The 20,268-nt window shown below is 34.0% G+C and overlaps 1 protein-coding gene and 1 pseudogene across 34 annotated transcripts in view; one reads left to right on the top strand and one right to left on the bottom strand.

The window, feature by feature from the left end:
- FIP1L1 (factor interacting with PAPOLA and CPSF1) overlaps positions 1-20,268 on the bottom strand; it is a 68,412-nt gene that overhangs the window by 3,903 nt on the left and 44,241 nt on the right. For 18 of the 34 annotated variants that reach the window (XM_032497441.1, XM_032497450.1, XM_032497432.1 and 15 more), the window contains 5 exons: positions 18,665-18,691; positions 16,575-16,629; positions 15,143-15,198; positions 6,994-7,207; positions 332-469 (listed from right to left, as the gene is read on the bottom strand). In XM_032497441.1, coding sequence (XP_032353332.1) covers positions 332-469; positions 6,994-7,207; positions 15,143-15,198; positions 16,575-16,629; positions 18,665-18,691 — 490 coding nt within the window. The remainder of the gene's footprint in view (positions 1-331; positions 470-6,993; positions 7,208-15,142; positions 15,199-16,574; positions 16,630-18,664; positions 18,692-20,268) is intronic. The other 16 variants (XM_032497459.1, XM_032497466.1, XM_032497503.1 and 13 more) reach the window with 4 other exon arrangements.
- Positions 9,959-11,032, top strand: LOC102513483 (annotated as a pseudogene).

Genomic DNA, 20,268 nt, shown 5'->3' with positions numbered 1-20,268 from the left:
TAAGTTGAACATTGCTTTGTTTAATGATATTTACTGTAAAAACTTACTCATATGACAAACTCCCTTTCCCAACAAGATAATGCAGTAAGTCCAAGTCTCATATTTTTCACTCCCTAATTTTGGCTTCTGGGTATTAAACATAGTCTTGTTAGATTTCAAAATCTTTGTTGAAAATTCTAAAGAACCAACTATTTCAACAGATTATTCTTAATCTTCCAATTGGTAACACATACGTTCTAGTGGTTATTTGGAAATGTTTCTTTTCTTCCCAAGGTCAAATCAGTTTATCTCTTGGCTTCAAAGTGATTCACTATTTCATTAAAGAGCAAACCTTCGAGAGGACTTGTGTCTGGTCTCCTCCTTCTCTCTGTGCCGTCTCTCCCTGTGTCGTTCTTCTTTCTCCCGGCTTGCTCTGTGGCGCTCATAGCCTCTTTCGGCATACTCTCTGTATCTGTATCGTTCTTCATCACTGAAAGCCGAACAGAAACAATTTTTCTTGACAACTGGACTGTTGATTCTGAATGTTTTTAAACCATAAAAGATGAGAGATCCAAGTCCAAAAAAGAAGCCCCAATGTTAGCATTTTATACAGGATAGGTGCAAAGTAAGTATCTGCTGAATTGAGAGGAAAACAATGCTGTTCCCAAATTAGGACTAGATCTAATACAAGAATACAAAATATATAATAATTTAACTGTCAAAGGACCAAGTTTGTTCTGTGCTTTCACAGTTGGTATAGGGTAGAAATTTAATGTAACAATGCTGTTTTCTTCAAATACTGGGAGCTGTAACTCATTTAAATTTTAATCAACAGCTTCATTTTCTTTTCCTTCTTAGAATTAAAAGCATGTTTATTATTCTTTTATTGTACACTCAGTTATAATGTGTCAATTTCTGGTGTACAGCACAATGTCCCAGTCAAAATGTACTTTTTTTATGTCAGATTTCCAACCAAAATTCTTATATTTGTAAAATCTTAGGTACACGGTTAAGATTCTAAAAATACATTAAAAATATATGGCTCACAATGGCTACAAAATGGAAAGTAGATAAAGGATTCTTAAATGCTTCAATCATTAAATAGTAATTCATCTAATGAAGAGGTATAAACATTAAGAACAAAGGGACATCAAAGCAACTTCCACAATATCCACACAAAATGCAGGGAGAAAACTGCTTGTGGATACACTTGAATTTTGACATCCCAGTAACTTAAGACTATGTATGTGTGGCTGGTGGGGAACAACTTCAAATGCATATTAAGCTGCACCTCCATTTTCTGATTTTTGGGGGGAATGGGCTGGAGAAACTGGGACTGATGGCTAGAGTTAGAAGGTAGGCATCTTTACCTCCCACGACCTGTCTCTCTCCATTGTCCTTTCATGAAAATGAACAGACATTCTTCTCTCCATTTTTCTCTTAATCCTTCAAGTGTCTCTTTTTTGTTCAGCATAGAAGTCAACACTTTCTACATCCTAATGTCAGTGAACTCTCTTAGAATGAATAAAAATATCTTTTAGAGCACTGTGTGCTAAAAAGCTTTGGTTTCTAGAAATGTATGTTTAATACAAATGGTTAAATTAGTAATTTAGATGAAGCCCCGAGATGTTACGGAATCTGAGTTAACAGGAGACAGAATCAGGTGAAAGTATAAGCTATATAAAAACAAACCAGGCTAAGTTTGGTTTCTCAGCAAGAGTAATGACTCACTAGTGCTACACCTGATGCCATGTCATATTGCTGACCAACTTATTATTGCCCGTGACACATTTTTAAAATGTGTTATTAAAAAATGTATTCTTGTATGCATATGCTACATGTACATATATAAACACTTGTATGTGTACACAAACACAATGTTTTGCTAATCACACACATGTCCTTGGTGTCTGGAAGGGGGAAGCATGTCACCTCAAAGGCGGTGCGCATGACAGGCAGTGTGGTACAGGCGGGAAGAGTAAGGGCAGGGCAGGCCAGGAGCACGTCCTGATTCTGCTACTAAGTGTGTGACCCAAGGTAATTTACTTACCTTCTCTAAACACTCAAGTTTTCTCACCTGTAAAACTGACAATCTTCTTCAGGGTTGCTGGATAAGTGGCAAGAACACTTATAAAGTGAAGTAAGAGCAGACCTCAATAAATGGTCGCTAATATACATGCTTGCCATTTTCATTAATGCTTAATTTTTCATAAGCAGAACCCTTTTTGTGAAGGTGACTGACTGACAATGTTTCCAGAGCAGAATACACTAGCACCTACCATGACAAACATTAGCACTAACATTAGCCTATTTAAAAATGAGGTTGTCTTTGTAATGATTCCAACTGGATTTACATAAAAATAATAAGGTCAATTATGTCATAATCTGTCATTTGTAACCCTCTCTTTTCCCTCTCACCCTAACACCAATCCCTGCTAGCTTTGAGGCCTTTGAGAGTCGGAAAGCAGCCATCTGATGGGACCCTTTACTCCATGATGGTGGAAGATTTGGTGTCACGCAAAATATAGAGTCCTTCTCTGATAAGCAGCTGCAGCACAAAGGTTCCTCTGGGCCTGGAAATCATTAGAGCTCATTTCAAACACCCTAGAATGACCACCCTTCTTTCTGGCCCACAATTAAGTGGCCTAAAAAACAGATGTTGAGACTGGTCTGTAATTTTCAAAACAATGACCCTATAATTTGTAACACAACATAAGACTACGTGCCATACTGCTAAAATATAAGTCTTATGGGAAGAAATGGCCTTTACTTATACTTCATTTGGATTTTCCAGAGAACACTTTATTTCTGGGATAATTCAGAACAATACAAATTTCTTCTACCTTTCCTGTCCTCTCTGGCCTTGAACTTTCAGTGAGATGTAGGTGAGCATTACTCCTGATGCCCTACAGCTAGCAACCTGAAAATCAAATGTGGCTTAGCCATTAACACTTTTAGCTTCAATAAAAATTAAACAGCATTTGTACGTGTGTGTCTGAAATCAAAGAACTCAAAGAATTTTATAAATGCTGTATTATTTATGCAAAAACGTTATAAGCTCTAGCAAAGCAGTTCATTTTAGTTTTTCCTACCAAGTTTTGCATTAAGCTCCTTACTTTGTGAACATGTACATTCTAAGATAGCAGTACTATTTACATATATTCATTTTAACTGCATTAGAAGCAATTCAACTTTCTGGAAAGTAATACCCTTGAACTTGGCAGAATTCATGCACTTATGTGACTAAAGTTAGCAGCACCTGTCCCACCATACAAACACAAAACATACACACAGAAACGTGTATGTATCATACCTTTACTTATTTAGTCAAAAAAATTTTGCCAGCTGCCTACAATGTATAGGTCATATTATTAGGAGCTATAGGCAGGAAAGAGATTAATACATCCTGTTGAGTTTCTTCTTGCAAGTTTTTTAGGTAAAGTTTTAAACTTCTAACCAGTTCTAATTACCTTGATAATATTATATAGTTAAATCTATAAGGACAGTGTATGAATAATTCTGTATCCTCACCACACAGCTCTGTGCCTAGTACATAACAGGGACTCAAAAAAGGACAATTACGTGAATTTGATTCCGCACCACCTCCAAAAGAAGAAAAAAACAGAAAAAGAAATCAAGTGCAGAGAGAGTAATAGGGAAAATGAAAAGTAACAGAAAGTTTCAACTACCTAATTCCAGGACAAGAAAGGACTTCAAGTAGCACCTCAACTGCAACCGCGTCTCCAGTAGACAGTGTTGCTGTGCCGCTGTCTTGACTTCTCTATGCTTTCACTCCCTCACGTGACAAGTCGAAATTTAGACTGGATAATCCCTAAGGGCCTTTTGGATTAGGAAGTATACAATTATATGATCACATCTAACAGAACAAATGCTTCTGAATCAAGCATATACTCATATCCTGAACTGATACATTGCTTCATCTCATCCAGCAAATCAAAAAACTGTCTGTATACCTTATATTTACCTCAACCATAAAAATAGCTGGTATCAAAAGGAAGTTAACTTATTTCATTCTACATTGTGAGGGTACCTAGACTAATATGTTAATTAGAAAGACACTGAAATTAATGCTTTGATAGAGATAAAAGTTGTTTTTTATCCCTTTTAAACTAGCTAACACAGTTTCACCAACAGTTTTCAAGACTGTTTCTTCTCTGTTGTATTTGTCCTCCTCCCCTGATACGTGTAAGTCATTTTATTCATTGACACATTCGTTATGTGCCAGGCATTACTGTACAAAGTACTGAGGATACAGAAATGAAAAACGGTAGTCAATGAAACAGGCTTACTAAGAAAGACATGCTTTAAAGAATCTCACAGAAGACAAACGTGAGCTGGACCCTGAAGAATGAATAAAAGTTCGTGAGACAGAGAGGAGAGGAGTAACATGAAGAAAGGAAACGTTAAACTATGAGGGATTTTTCAGAAGAGCAACTAGTTCAGTGAAGCTAGAACATGCAGTATATTGGCTTGGTTGAGAACTGGGGTTAAAATATAGGAAGGTGTACTGGACCTGTCAATCACAAAAGAATTTTGAATTTATTCTTTAGGCCAACAGTACATAAATTCTTTCCAATGGTACAGAAAGTTCTAGGGAATCAATTTCCAGATCCTCAGCTTCCATATTTATTCTTTCCTAAATCTGAACTGCCTAATGATACACAGGTAAAACATCATGCCACTTTTCCAGTGAACCTCTTCTCCACCATGTTCCTGCCCTTTTACAAAAGAAAGGCATTCTTTTCATCAATGTTACTATAGTATATTATTAGCTCAGGCTGTAAAAACCACCATAGCATCAAAAAGATCCAATTTAAAATATCAGTGTCAATAAGACCTATTTTATTCAAGGAACCAAAAAGCATCTATAGGGCTTTAGGTCTTTCTTACACATCTTTCTGTAAGAGACAAAATATGAAGTAAGAAATGGAGTATTTTGGGTTGTGCTCTGGGGTGTTCTAACTTCAGATATACTATAGTGTGGTGGGAGTCATAATTTTTCCTGAACTAGTTAAAAACAAAAACAAAAACAAAAACTCCTTCTGAAGGAAAGCAAAACAGAGTATCTAGGAGGCAGCATGTTATTTGAGCTCTGTGACTATTTTGTTTATCTTAGACAGGGAATATGGATTAACTCACTAACTGAACTGAAAAATGAAGTCAGACTTTTTCCCCATAGAAATTGGGTGTGATGTGGCCGGCTGGCTTGACAATATAAGCTGTCTTTTACTAATTTAAGTTTTTTGGTAGTTATTTTCCATAAATGGAATTGGGGAAAACTGCAGCTCCAAGGCTGCATGAAAATAAATACCAAACACAAATAAAGGTGTTTCATTTTTTAAAGACATTTTGGCAAAGATGTATTAAAATTAACAATATTTCAATTTCCCTAATCCTTTCTGAGCATATTAAGTTGAACAGGGTAACTCGAAAGAGTATTAAGCGTAATCGGTCGTTTTTTGATAGTCTCAGCAAAGCTCTTCTGGTATCCTTCCAAGAAACTGAGAAAACTAAAGACTTTAATTACTGGGTTAAACTGTATCCCCCTAAAAGGATATGTTCAAGTCCTAACCCACATACCTGTGAATGTAACCTTACTTGGAAACAGGGTCTTTCAGATGTAATCATCAAGCCAAGATGAGGTCAACTGCATTTGGCTGTGCCCTAATCCAATGACTGACATCCTCATAAGAACAGGGAAATTTGGACACAGACACAGAGAGGAGAATGCCGTGTGAAGGCAGAGACAGACTATAGTGATGCATCTACCAACCAAGGGACACCAAGGACTGCTAACAACCACCAGAAGCTACATGAGAGGCATGGAACACATTCTCTCTCAAAGCCTACAAAAAAGGAACTCAACTTGTTGCCACCTTGATATCAGACCTCTACCGCCCAAGACCTGTGAGAGAGTAAATGTCTGTTGTTCTAGGCTACCAGTTTGTGGTATTTTTGTTTCAGCAGTCCTAGAAAACAATTACACTGAGTAGCAATCAAGTGGTTTCCAATTCTCTGCTTTTAAGAACACTGAGTCATGAGCTGATAGATCCTTAAAAATAACTTTTGGTGACAGGGTAACTGTGTAATTTCGACATCACTAAATCTCAAAGTGCTCAAATAATTTGGTGACAGAGCCACAACAAAATTCCATCAATTCTGATTTACATATTTTATGTGAACAAGGTTTTTCAATGCTTACATCTGCATATTTAAAAAAAAAAAAATCAATGGCAGAACCTGTTTTTCCCTAACAGTAATATTCATTCATGGATACAAATATTAATTGTGGATGGGTAGAAGCACTCCCGTAATATTAAGGAATGTAGTTCCATTATTTTCAGAATATGCATTATTTTTATATATAAAAATATTGATAACTAAAATTAAAAAAATTTAAATACTTTAATCTTATGGTCATTAATTTTTTTGCACATTTTAATTTATAGGGATGTTGCAGGAAAGATAGGATGGATGAATAAACAACTTTTTTAAGAATGAAAATATTTTGTATTAGAATTTAAAAATTGTAAAATTTCCAACTGTTAAAGAGAGCTTGTTTATACACTCTAAAAAAGTGGATAATGAAGTTTAACAAATCACTATGGTGTTCTTAATCCACTGGATATATTTAAAAGAGTAATGATAATTTTATTTTAAAATTGTGATATTTATAATAGACTGGAAATTATATCTATATTGCAACTGTTTAAACTTAAGGTGAAAAATTTTAGATGGCAATATAAAAATACGTGAGGGATATGACGTTTTTGAAGTTCTTATAAGGGAAAAATGAACAAATTTAAAGACCGTTGCTTTAGATAATGGGAAGCCTCTATAAATTAAATAGCCTTGATGCTTTTAAAATGGCTATCCCAACTACTCTTCAAGCAACCCTTTCCCAATTGCATTGGATTTTCCATCCTTGCACCAAATATAAATTCAAAAGTGCATATAAAAATACACGCGTACAAACTCCTGCACTGAACAAACCTGTTGAAAACACTTGGCGTGGGGCTGTGATCACGCTCCCTCTCTCTTTCTCTGGTGCGTTCTCTTTCTCTGTCCCGGTCACGATCTCGCTCTCGGTCTCTATCTCTATCTCTGTCTCTGTCTTTCTCTCTTCTTGCATAATAGTCCCATTGCTTACTGGTGTCCACAAGACTAGGCCATGAGGGAGCAGAACCAGGAAGGTGGGGAAAGGCAACTACAGAGAAAAAAAAATAATTAAAAACAAGTTATAATACTTAAAAAACAAAACAGACAACGAAAAGTTACTGAAAAATAAGACAAAAATCCCACAAAAGTGCTTTATTAGATTAAAAAGAAAATTATTTTATAAATAGAAAAGAGAAATAACATTTGGTAAATACCCACAATTTAGGGAAATAACCAAAAATAAACCTTAAAGATCTAACAAAGACTCTTCATTTTGCAAGGTGAACAGCAAACAGAATTAGATACGTCAAAAACTTCTCAATATCAAAAATGTAAACTAGAATACATCAGGCCATCTTCAAAGTGCTGAGAGAAAGTAACAATCAAACTAAAAATCTGTACTCAAAATTATATTTTAAGAATAAGACAAAAGCATTCATAAAAAACTAAACAAAGCTTATAAACAGAGTTCACCAAAAAAATTCTATCAGATATATGCATAATACATTTCAAGAGTAACCACTAAAAAAAAAAAATAGAAATGTATTATTTTAAAATAATACAGGGAAAAACAATTTTTAAAATCACCCAAAAAACTCAGTCAACTCAAAAAAGACTGGAAAGAATGAGTAGGGGACATAAGTTTGAATCACTGAAAGTTGAAAATCACAGTGAAAAAGGGACTAAATTAATCAGTTAAGTGACAAAGATTGTTGATTTGTACTTTAAAACATTCTACCTATATTCTGAATATAACAGACATAAAAACCCACAAAATAGTTGAAAGTAAAAGGACAGGAGAAAAAAGAGGAAAATACTAATATCCCCCAATTTCCATGAGTAGTTATAATAATGACAAAGCAGACTCATACATAAAGGATTAACTGAGGAAGAAAGGACGAATATATGAAGACAGAGGATGCAACTTACCAAGGAAACAGAACAATTAAACTTCCAGTATCCAACAACATAGAATTACTTTTTATAGAGTAAAAACTAATAGAAACAATACAGGTAGAAATAGAAAAATTCACTATGATCATGGGAGATTAATATACTTTCTCAATTACCAACACTTTAAGCAAACAAAAAAATCATTATAGATATATGAGAACTGAGCAAAACACTGCTAACAAGGTTGATTTAATGGACATAACATGGAATACTGCCCAGGCCAAGTAAAGAAGACTCATTCTTCTCACCCATATGAAACATTTATAAAAAATATACTGTGTACTTTTGAAGGATAAGTATAACAAACACCATGTTCTCTGATCACCACATCACTGAAATTAGAAGTAAAAATTAAAAGTTACTATTCAGCCATAAAAAACGACAACATAACGCCATTTGCAGCAACATGGATGTCCCTGGAGAATGTCATTCTAAGTGAAGTAAGCCAGAAAGAGAAAGAACAATACCATATGAGATCGCTCATATATGGAACCTTAAAAAAAAAAACCAGAAACAGACTCATAGACATAGAATACAAACTTGTGGTTGCCAAGGGGAGTGGGGATGAGAAGGGACAGACTGGGATTTCAAAATTTGTAGATACTGACAGGCATATGCAGAATAGATAAACAAGATTATACTGTATAGCACAGGGAAATATATACAAGATCTTGTGGTAGCTCATAGCGAAAAAAAATGTGACAATGAATTATGTATGTTCATGTATAACTGAAAAATTGTGCTCTCTACACTGGAATTTGACACAACATTGTAAAATGACTATAACTCAATAAAAAAATGTAAAAATAAATTAAAGTTATGGGAAAATAATCTCCATGTAATTCAAATTTAAAACATATTTCTGATAACTCAGGGGTCAAAAAATTCATAAATTTAAAATAATGTAAAAATCAAACATAAACAAAAATACTATGTATCAAAAGGCTAGAGATGAAAACTGTTCTGGAGGAAAATTAATCTTAAAAAAAAACACTACATTAGAAAAGATGGAAAGTAAATGCATTAAGCTTCCAACTTAAGAACTTAGAAAAAAATAGAATAATCCAACAGAAGGGAGATAATATAAAAGTAGAAATCAAGTGAGTAGAAAACTACCACACAATAAATAAAGCTGAAAGTTGGTTTTTAAAGACTAGACAAATAAAATATGATAATCTTCTAATGAGATTAAGAAAGAGACATAAAAATATCAGAACCAATAAGGGACCACAACAGATACTGCAGAGATGAAATACAGAGAATATACTATACTTTACACAAACACATTTAAAAAGTTAGTTGAAATAAATCAATTCCTCAAAAAATAAATAACAAAAATGACTCAAAAATAAAAAGAAATCTTGAATAGTCCTATAATTACTAAAGACTTTAAATCAGTAATTTAAAACCTTTCCATAATACCAGATGGCTTTTACAGGTGAGTTTTACTAGCTTATAAGGTACAGATCATTTTAATATTATACAAACTTCCAGAGAATAGGGGGAAAAAAATTATTCCCCTACTTATCACATGTGGCTTGTATAACCTCAATACCAAAACCAGTTAAGCACAGTACAAATAAAGGAAAATCAGGCCAATCTTATATATGAACATAGATGTCAAAATCCTAAATAAATCAGTGGTTATTTAAAAAAAAAAAAAGTAACCAATCATGACCAAAAGAGATTTTTCTTATTCTGACATAGGGTTCTATCAAAAACCTAAGAGTAAGCACTTAGCTTCAAAGCTGGTGCTTGGAAGTTACGGGAGAGCAACAACAACCTGGTAGCCACCGATGTTTTCGTCGTGGGATAATAAGCTGGGACTTACCATACCCATTGATTAACTATTCAAGACTATACCAAAATAGAGAAAACTGGAGAAGGCACCTGTGAAGTCTTCTATAAGGGCAGACACAAAACTACAGGTCAAGTGGTAGCCATGAAGAAAATCAGACGAGAAAGTGAAGAGGAAGGGGTTCCTAGTACTGCCATTTGGGAAATACCTCTATTAAAAGAACTTCGTCATCCAAATATAGTCAGTCTTCACGATGTGCTTATTCAGGATTCCAGGTTATAGCTCATCTTTGAATTCCTTTCCATGGATCTCAAGAAATACTTGGACTCTATCCCTCCTCGTCAGTTTATGGATTCTTCACTTGTTAGAGTTATCTGTACCAAATTCTACAAGGGACTGTTTTGTCAGTCTAGAAGAGTTCTATACAAAGACAAATCCTCAAAATCTACTGATTGATAATAAAGGAACAATTAAGCTGGCAGATTTTGGCCTTGACAGAGCTTTTGGAATACCTATTAGGGTGTATACACGAGGTAGTAACACTCTGGTGTAGATCTACTCTAGAAGTATTGCTGGAGGTCAGCTCTCTACTCAACTCCAGTTGACATCTGGCGTATAGGCATCATATTTTCTGAATTAGCAACTAAGGAACTATTTTTCCATGAGGACTCAGAGGTCAATCAACTCTTCAGAATTGTCAGAGCTTTGGACACTCCCAATAACGAAGTGTGGCTAGAAAAGTGGAATTACAGGACTATGAAAATGCATTTCTCAAATGGAAACCAGGAAGCCTAGCATCCCATGTCAAAAACTTGGATGAAAATGGCTTGGATCTGCTTTCAAAAATGTTAGTCTATGATCCTGCCAAATGAATTTCTGGCAAAATGGCACTGAATCATCTATATTTTAATGATTTGGACAATGAAATTAAGATGTAGATTTCTGACAGTTTCCATGTGTTGTGTAAGAACAGACAGCTGTACCATTACTGTTAACTGTTTTTGTCCTGTGTATTTTTCTTTGTTGTAAAACTTAAGCTGTACTTCATCTTCTGATTTCAAAAGTGTAACTTAAAAATGTAAATACTGTTCTATATGAATTTAAATATAATGATTCTGTATATGTTTGTAGATCTCACTGTAACAACTATTACCAAAATAAAACTATAAATCTAGGGGGAAAAAAACACCTAAGAGTAAAAAAAAATCTAGCAGCATAAATATAAAAGCATCTCCTTAAAAAAGGAGGGGGGCAGTCCCAGACAAGAACTCAACTTTCAGTACTTCAACATCATATAGAGGTCCTAGCCAGCACAATAAGACCAAAAACAGGGGATTGAGGGTGAGGAATAAGAATCTGAAAGGGAAGGATCTGTAGGTGATACTGCCTGAAGAGACTTTACAGACAAATTATAGTGAGAGTTCAATAGGTAAACGGCATATGTACTGATCAATATATACCTATTTTACATAGAAAAAATTATATTCCTAAATATAAGCAAATACAAACAGAAAATGAGTATGCCATTTAGAACCAAAAACATTAGGTACCTCTAACAAACTCTAAAGATGTGCAAGATGTATATGGGGACAATTATAGCATTCAACTGAGACACATTAAAGAACATCTCCCTAAATGGAGAGAGAGTCCTTGTTCACATATTGACTCAACGTTGTAAGGTATGAATTCCATACAAACTGGTCTACAGCACCAATGTAATAACAATATGGTATAGTAGGAGAAAGAACTCTGGAGCCAGGCTGCACGGTTTCAAATCCTGACTCTGCCACTAATTGTGTGACATTGGGGAAGTAATTTAATCTGGCTATTCTTCCATTCCCTAGCCCATAAAATGAGGATAACAGTATGCCTGATTTATAAGGCTGTCAGGATTACATGAATTAACAAGTGTTTGTCATATTGTAAGCATAGTATAAGTGTTAGTTATGAATCAAAATCTTAACAGAGTTTTTCATGAAACTTGCAAAGTTGACTCTAAAATAGGTAAGTAAGAGCAATGGCCTAAGGATACTTCCGAAGCAGAATAAGGTAAATAGATTTTGCTGAACCAGGTATCAGATTTCCTATAAAACTCAAAATTAAGATAGTGTGGCATTATTAGCACAGAGATAGTTAAATTAACCAAATGAATAGTCCAGAAAGCTAAGAAACAGATCCATGAATACAGGGAAAGTTGATACACGAATGGAGATGACACTACTACTTAACAAATAACACTAGGACAATTATATCTTTACTTTATAACGTAGGCAAAAATTAATTCTAGACGGCTTAAGAACTCATACATGAAAAACAAAATTTGAACACTTTGTGGGGGGAAAATGTGCTGAAGAATAATCTTTATATACTTGAAGTAGAGAAAGTCACGGTCCAATCATGAACCCGATTAAAATGTGGTATGATTTTGCAAACTGATAAAGTATAAGAGGAAAAAATGATAATTTTTATGTATTTGCCACAGAAACTTTCTCCTTTGAGGGGCTTGAGTATAATTATCTCTCTAGTACACAATATTTACATAGCCATAATAATGTAAATATGGCTTATTGTTTAGCTTTTAGAATAAAAAATATGTCAGGGTACAGATAATTTTGGTTACAAGACAGAATATAAGAAATGTGGCTGATCAAAGCTGGGAGGCAGAGTGGGAAAAGGAGACAAAGGCTTAGAAACAGAGGGTAGGTATGTAAATAAAAACAGAAGTAAATAAAAACACTGGTGGGGAAAAGGAGAGAAGCAGTGATGGTAAGTGAGCAAAATACACATCTATCCTACTAGGAAGACAACAGATGGTATCTAAAGTTATATAATCAAGAAATAGTGTTAAAATAAGCTTATGCAGAAATGCCATGTAGAACATCAGAAAAACTAAAAACCATTAAAAATGTCTGTCTAGACAGTTCTTTAATATTCCTACAAAGATTACTTTTTAACTAGGTATTACTTTATAAGCACAATCTTAACATGCACATCAAGAAAAATTAGTATTTCCATCTATAGTTACACAGTAGTGTTTGAGGATGAATTATAAAATTCTGAAATAAAAAAAGGTAAGACACAAAATTACTAACAAAGAGGAAGCTGTATTTATCATCTTCATTTCAAGGCTTTGACAGGATAAAGAAAACTTTTAACTTTACTTAATTCTTGCACTATGCTTTATCATTGTTGGTACTGAAGTCCTTCATTAAAGAAAAAAGAACCCAAAAAACACCCCACCTGAGAGAGGAGTTGGGGGTGGTAAAGAATGAACAGAAAACTCTTGATTTTTTATTTAAAATGTGCATATATTACTTTGAGAAAAGGTTAAATGCTTAATCAGCCGTTTTTCAAAAAATGAAATCTTCCACAAGGAAATTATGTAGATAACTTCAAGAATAAAGTCATATTCTTTCTGATGTAGGCTAATCCTCACGTTCATTTGTACAGAAACAAATACACAAAGAATTTAATTGCAAGTGCTACCAAAGAGGTTAAAAATAAAATTTAACTTAATAAGCAAAGCTTATCGAGTACTTACATATTACAGGAACTGTGCTGAGTACTTTATATTCAAACTTTAACAGATGAGAAAAAGGATTTCGTCTTTTTTAACTTATCCTAAGTTACTAAGATAAGATGGACCCAGGACCCAAACCAAGGCTGTCTAACTGCAGGGCCTTTGCTTTAACAATTATGCTACACTGCCTCAAAGTGCAAAAAAGGGAGGGAACTCAGAGCTTACTGGAGATGGTGGGGAGAATCATAAAAATAACAGCTAAACAGAGTGTTTATTAAGTGGTAGGACTTCGGTGCTTCTATGTATTCTCATTGAACTTCACCTTATGAGGAAGAATTACGCTCTCGATTTAATGGTTGAAGATCCATGAAAGTCACATAAATAATGAGGGGGGAAGCAAGATTCCAACCCAAAGAATACAACTTCCTGGAAGCCCAGGGGTGGGGCGTTGGGGAAATGATATAACCTTAAAAACAAATAAGTCAACAGAAACACTACCTCTTGATGTGAATGAATGGAGTATGTGGCCTGAACAAGGTGGGTCTGAAGGACGACAGTACAGTACACTTACACAGATACCTAGAAGGTCACTGAAAGTATATGACTGATACTATGATCTGATCTCTCACCAATATTTATAAATTCTACTGCATAAATGCCTTTAGAACCACTAATTTTCTCCATCTCCCATGGTACTAACTGAATACAGGACCATACATTTCTTCCCCTGGATTACTCCAACAGCTTCTTGTTCTCCCAATCAAGCAGGCATTCCCTACAAATCCACAATTTTCTCACAGTAAGTAGCCAGAATGGACCCTTTTCAAATGTAAACCTAGCAATGACACAACTCAGCATAAAAATAAATGGCCCCTCAGAGCCCTCTGAACAAGGTCTAAGCTCTAAGACACAGCTATAAACGCCCTGCACAATTTGTCTCATCTCTAGATGTTCACCATGCATTCCACCCACACCATACTTCTTTCAGTTCACAGAGCCTACCATGCTCTCTCTCAGCCCCATGTTTCTGAACATGATTTGAACCCCAAGTCAAATCAGCCACACTCCATTCGTTGGGATTGGGAGACCCCTCCAACATGCCACCATGCTCTTATGACACCATCTTCTGTCATCTGGTTGTTTCTTCACTAGCCTATAAATTCACTGCAGGCAAGCAAACTTATGTCTAGTTTACTGTATCCCTAAAACCTAGTATAATACACAGCATTTTTAAAATAAGTAAGTGGATCAATAGATCTAAGCAGAAAGTGGTATCAGAAGCCCTTAGAATGGATAAAGTTGTCAAGAGTGACCATGAAAGAGGACATGGCCAAATGATCTAGAAGGAAAAATAAACCAGTGAGGGTGGAAAGATGAGGTTAGCTGGATGTCATCAGTCAAGAAACATAAAGATTATGGACAACAAAGATGGACAATTTGGAGATAAATTTTAAATCCTTTAGGAAAAGGCAAGGCATAAATACCCCTCGTGTCATCTTTATTAGTTTTTAAAAGTATAGTTGATAAAGAAAAGTATACCATTAAGCAACCTGGAATGTACATAAGACCTGGTTATTCCTGTAGTTAATATTTTTAAATTGCACTGTAAGATAGTATTTTAAACCATGGAAGTATGTTTTTATTGCTTTAAAAGTATTTATGCACTTTACTTATTAAAATTGAATCTGAGCAATTAAAAAAATAACACTTACCATTGCCATATGGAAAAGCACGTGCAGAACGACTGTCATAACCAGAGGAATGTCCACTGTTAAAGAAAAATGTATTTTTATGTGTTGCAAGTAAGTTCTGAATTTTAATAATTTGGTGCAAATGCAAAACATAAGACAGAATTACGAGTTTTCTTTAACCATCATATAATGGTAGCTGTAATTCCATAATTTTATTTTTTAAAACTAAAAACCCAGGCTTTTTAACCTCAAAAAAATTAAACCTAACACCTAACACATTGTAAAGAAGATATAGCTTGTTTAGTACTATTAAACATGAATAATCCAACCAACTCAGCCAACTCATGAGATAACAGAAACTGAGGCTAACAGAGTATTTCAGACTTAGTTAAAATTTAGCCTTAAAAAAAAATGACTTCAATAATTAAAAACCAGAAATTCAGCCCTACTGACAGAATCTACAAATAATACTTTTTAACATTTTGATTAAGAAAACAAATATATGATTAACAAGGACTTAATAAAATTAAATCCTTACAGTCTCACAATTCCCACTTCACTGAGTTTTCTCATTTCTTTTGGAAATCATATTCATGGTTTGATGCTCTTGATGTAAAGTTCTCACAATTTTTCTTTTTATATAATTTGAATCACTTTCTCAGAAATACACTATTTTAATAGTTTATTTGCCACTTAAGAGGAAATAATAATAGCCACCATTTATTAGTTGTTTCTAACTGCCAAGAATGGTGCTGATGCTTTATAGTCACTAGCTGTTGTAATTCTTCACAATTCTATCAATCTCATTCAGTAAAGAGGAAACAGTCCCAGTGAATAGTTATGAACCTTGCCTAGCAACCCCAAACTGGGAAATCTTGAAGCCAAAATCTGAACCAGGTCTGTGTGATTCCAAAGCCTATGCTGTTAAACATGGCATTGCTATCCACAGCATTCCAAATAACAAATCCTAAGTGCAGGGTATAAAAATTAAGGCTATTGCTATGCAGAAGGGATCTGCCTTTGCGGAAGCTGAGTTGTGTAGGGTAGCAAGGACTTAGGCAGTTCTTCTTTACTATATGGTCCCTCATAATAGCTGTCCTTACTTAATCCTAAAACAGACATGCATTATTCATGATTACTAGTCATCTGCTTGTATTTCCCATAAAACTGACTATAACCAAGTTTTCACCCATCTAGGAGTTTCTTTAATAAGAGTGTCATAAATCAAAGCAAGGTATTTCAAAATACTATTATTTAGTTTTGTCTGTCCTGTTTTGTTCTTATAGGTCTAAAATTTTACATAAAAGTAACTAATATAGATTTAGACTTATGAATTAAAAGGCAGGTACTATTGTTTATAAAATTAAGTCTTTGAAGTATTACCAAGATATATATGATTCTTCTGCCAAAAGCCTATCAATAATAAAAATTTACAGTATCCATACTAATTTACCTTTCTATTGTTGGTATAAGAGATGGAGGTGGAGCGCCTGGTGGAGGAGGAAAACCTGAAACATTCAATCATAAAATAAAAAAAGTTAACAGAATGTACATTTAATGTTAAGAGTTAAAGTTGCTGTGTGTCACTAAATTTCTCTGGGGACATAACATGCTTCTCTATGTTATAATGGACAGAAAAAAAATGGAGCTTAAAATTATGAATAGATTTTTAGAGCAATATAAGTATAAATGAACAATCTGGTCTAATACACAGAGCACAAATTGGGAGTCAGGACACCTGGTCTTATTTTCAGCACCACACACAGCCCATTTTGTCAGTATGAGAAAGTTAATCTCAATGCCTTACCTTTTCCATATATAAAACAGTAGTAGTGTTGCCACAGGTATGTTATACTTTAAATATTTTAGAAGAAAAGCAAATAAAATAGCATTTACCTTTCAAAAAATATTCTGAATTTCGGATGTATAAATTTCCTTAAAATGTATAATTTATAAATAAAATCTTACCAGTAAATATATAAATGCTTAAGGCTGAGAACATCCACCATAAAATATGTTTTAAATAGCACAACCCTGAAGAACTATTTTACAAAGAAAAGCACATAATGTAGTTTCTGAATGAGTTTGGAAAGAAAATAATTTGCACCTTTATATCATGAGGTCTGCATTCTAAATAATTCACAATACCTAACGAAGGCATGAAATGAAACACCACAGAATACGCTACAAGGGACCTTAACAGTTAACTTCTCTGCACCTTCTAATTCAGATAGACAACAAAGCATCCCAACAAGACTTGAAGATTCTACAACTTTTGATACTAATTCCTTATGACACCAATTCCTGCCAAGCTTTAACAACCCTCACTATTAGAAAGTGTATTAAATTATATAACATAAATCTCTCACACTACAATTCATATGCTGATCTGAATGAAGACAAGAAGCAATCCATCGAAATACATACTTGAAAACCCTTCAACTAAGCCTCCTTTTTAGTGTTCTATGTAAAAACGAATCCCAGTAATCCTAACCCTTCTCAAAAGTCCACTAAAATCAATTTTTGGCCCTCCTTCAAGTTGTTTCCAATTCACCATGCTCATCTTCACTGTTTCTAGTTTTAGGTTCTATAACTCCTCTATTAAACATCTTAGCAGTGTAAAATTTAGCAATTACCACTTTAGTCCTAGTGTCCACAGTCCTATTTATACAGCCTTACAACCACATTTCTCTTTAACCTAAAAAGACACACCAATGATTCCTTTGACTTTTCCTGCTAAGTCTTTTTCAGCCACATTCATACACAATCAGTGCTCTCTATCCCACATTTAAATACATATACTATCGCATGCTATCTGAACTCCACTATTTTGTTTATCAAGGTCACTTTGAATTTAGACCTACCCTTCTAATAAGCACTGTCACTTCTCATTCTCTTTATACTTCTTGACTTTTAATACTGAACTCAGTAAACACACTTGCTATCATATTTGCATCACACTTTCAAAAAAAAAAAAAACCTGAAAAAATGTGAAAAACTACACTGGGCCACATATAAACTCATATTGATCATATCATTACAACAATGAACAATTTAATCACATGCTCTAAGAACAACCATCTGACCAGTTGTCAACCTATCTAATTGTGTGGTCCAGAACACATTTTCTCACAGTACTGAGTTATGCCAGCAGGGTAAAAAAAATTAGAAAACATAATAAAGTCAAGATAAATGATCTTTCTCTTCTCTTGCAGTCACTTTATCATACAAAAAATTCACTGGTCTGAAAAAATAATTTTTAATAAAATATTTTATATACTATACTCTGTTTTCTTCAATAAATTGATATGGCAAGAATTTTCTCAGAATCTCTATTTCTACAGAAATGGGTAAGACAGGTATAAGAAAACTAAATATCTTAATCAAAACTGGAATGAAGCAAGGCAGAGCTGAAAATAGGACCTTGAAATCCCAAAAGCCTATTCCATATTCTAACCACATCAACACTGTCCCTCCTGTAACTATAAGCTTGAAATTTCATGTTTATTAACAATGATGGAGAAAACATGAAAAAAATTTTACCTGGAGGTGGTACAGTTATTGGAATACCTAAAAAACAAGTGATGAAATTTAATATAGTAATTGGATTTCATAACCTGTTATGTATTTATGCCATCACCAAAGAAAACTTTGAAATAAAACCCCTCGCCTCATTTTCCTGGCTTATTCACTCAAAAGCAGCATTCTGTTTTCTTGCAGAGGATCAACAATTCGAGTGTAACATCCAACTTCCTGATGAAAACCCAGTCTAACAACTTGATAACAAGGCTTCCCCCACTAGTTGTAATCACAAACAAAGTGAGACATTAGTTAAAAAAAGCACACTTGTGCATACACAAATATCAAACTCCATGAAATTAACACTAAGTTTGATAATAAATGTCTGATCTTGTTATTTTAACAGTTTAATAAAGAAAGTGAACTGTGGGCTCAATACTGCAAGTAGTGCAAGGTAACTCTGAAGATGATGGATATTCGCTTTAGTAAAGCTATGAGGGACATTCAGGTGTTGATTTGAATTGTTTTACTATTACTGACAGGAGTAGGGAAAGGCTATTATTTCCCTTGATTTGTGTGAAGAGAGATGGGGGTATAGCCAATTCATATATATATACACCCCCAAGGGCACACTAAGATAAATGTGGACAGTTTACTTTCTATAGAAGAAGAAGTAAATACTAATTTGAGTGACTCTCACTCATTTGCATATTATAAACTTTAAGAAATAAACTATGTATAAACATTCTCAATTTATACTGGTCAAAAGTGCCCTTAAATCCTAATTTAAAATATATATGTCATGCAAATTATTTCTTGTATGAAGATTTAAAATGACATTTCTAAGTAGGAAAATTAAAAAAAAAAACTTTTTCATGAAAAATTGTATACCATAAATAACTTCAATAAAATCAGAGTGGTTTACTAAATCCAATCTTAAAAATTGCACCAAAATTATTCCCAAAGAGGAAAAAGTAATCTAATTCATTAACTAAATGCATGGGAAAAGATAATGAAAAAAAATTGCTTTCAAATGTTTGTCAATGGAAACATCTGCTAATAATTTATTTTAAATTTTCTATGCATGTTTTCCCAGAATAAGAGGTTTATACAGAGAGATCTTAAAGTGGCAAGTGGCCTTAAAATGGAGAATGAAACACCTTATTTAACCACCCTTGCAATAAAAGGATATGCTAAACTTACAAAACCAACAAGACTGAAAAAGATATATAAGGCAGCCATCATGTTTCAAAAATCATTAGGCCTCCACAAGTCTATGAAAATGAGCTACACTTCATGGTAGTTCCCATCCATCCTAAAGTACCCCGCTGCTTCCTATTTAACTAAGCTAAAGAATCCAGGAAACAATACAAACTAGCAGAGTCCCAGACACCAAACTAAATGGGAAATTAAGGAAGGCAAAGCATATTAAATGTTGTTAATATCCACTATTATTTGATTTTCTTTAGAACAGTATAGATTTTTTTATAGTACTATTGAACTTCACTGTGTGACCTAGTTTTCACATTTAAATTCACAACTATTTAAATAAACGACTATTTTCTCAGTTGTGTAAGATAAAGAACTATACCAAATGCAGCAACCCACTCCATAATCCTAATAACTAC

This window comes from Camelus ferus, chromosome 2, assembly GCF_009834535.1.
Source record: "Camelus ferus isolate YT-003-E chromosome 2, BCGSAC_Cfer_1.0, whole genome shotgun sequence".
In the NCBI taxonomy this organism is placed as follows: domain Eukaryota; kingdom Metazoa; phylum Chordata; class Mammalia; order Artiodactyla; family Camelidae; genus Camelus; species Camelus ferus.
The sequence above is the reverse complement of the archived record's forward strand: the minus strand, read 5'-3'. Positions and strand labels throughout refer to the sequence as shown.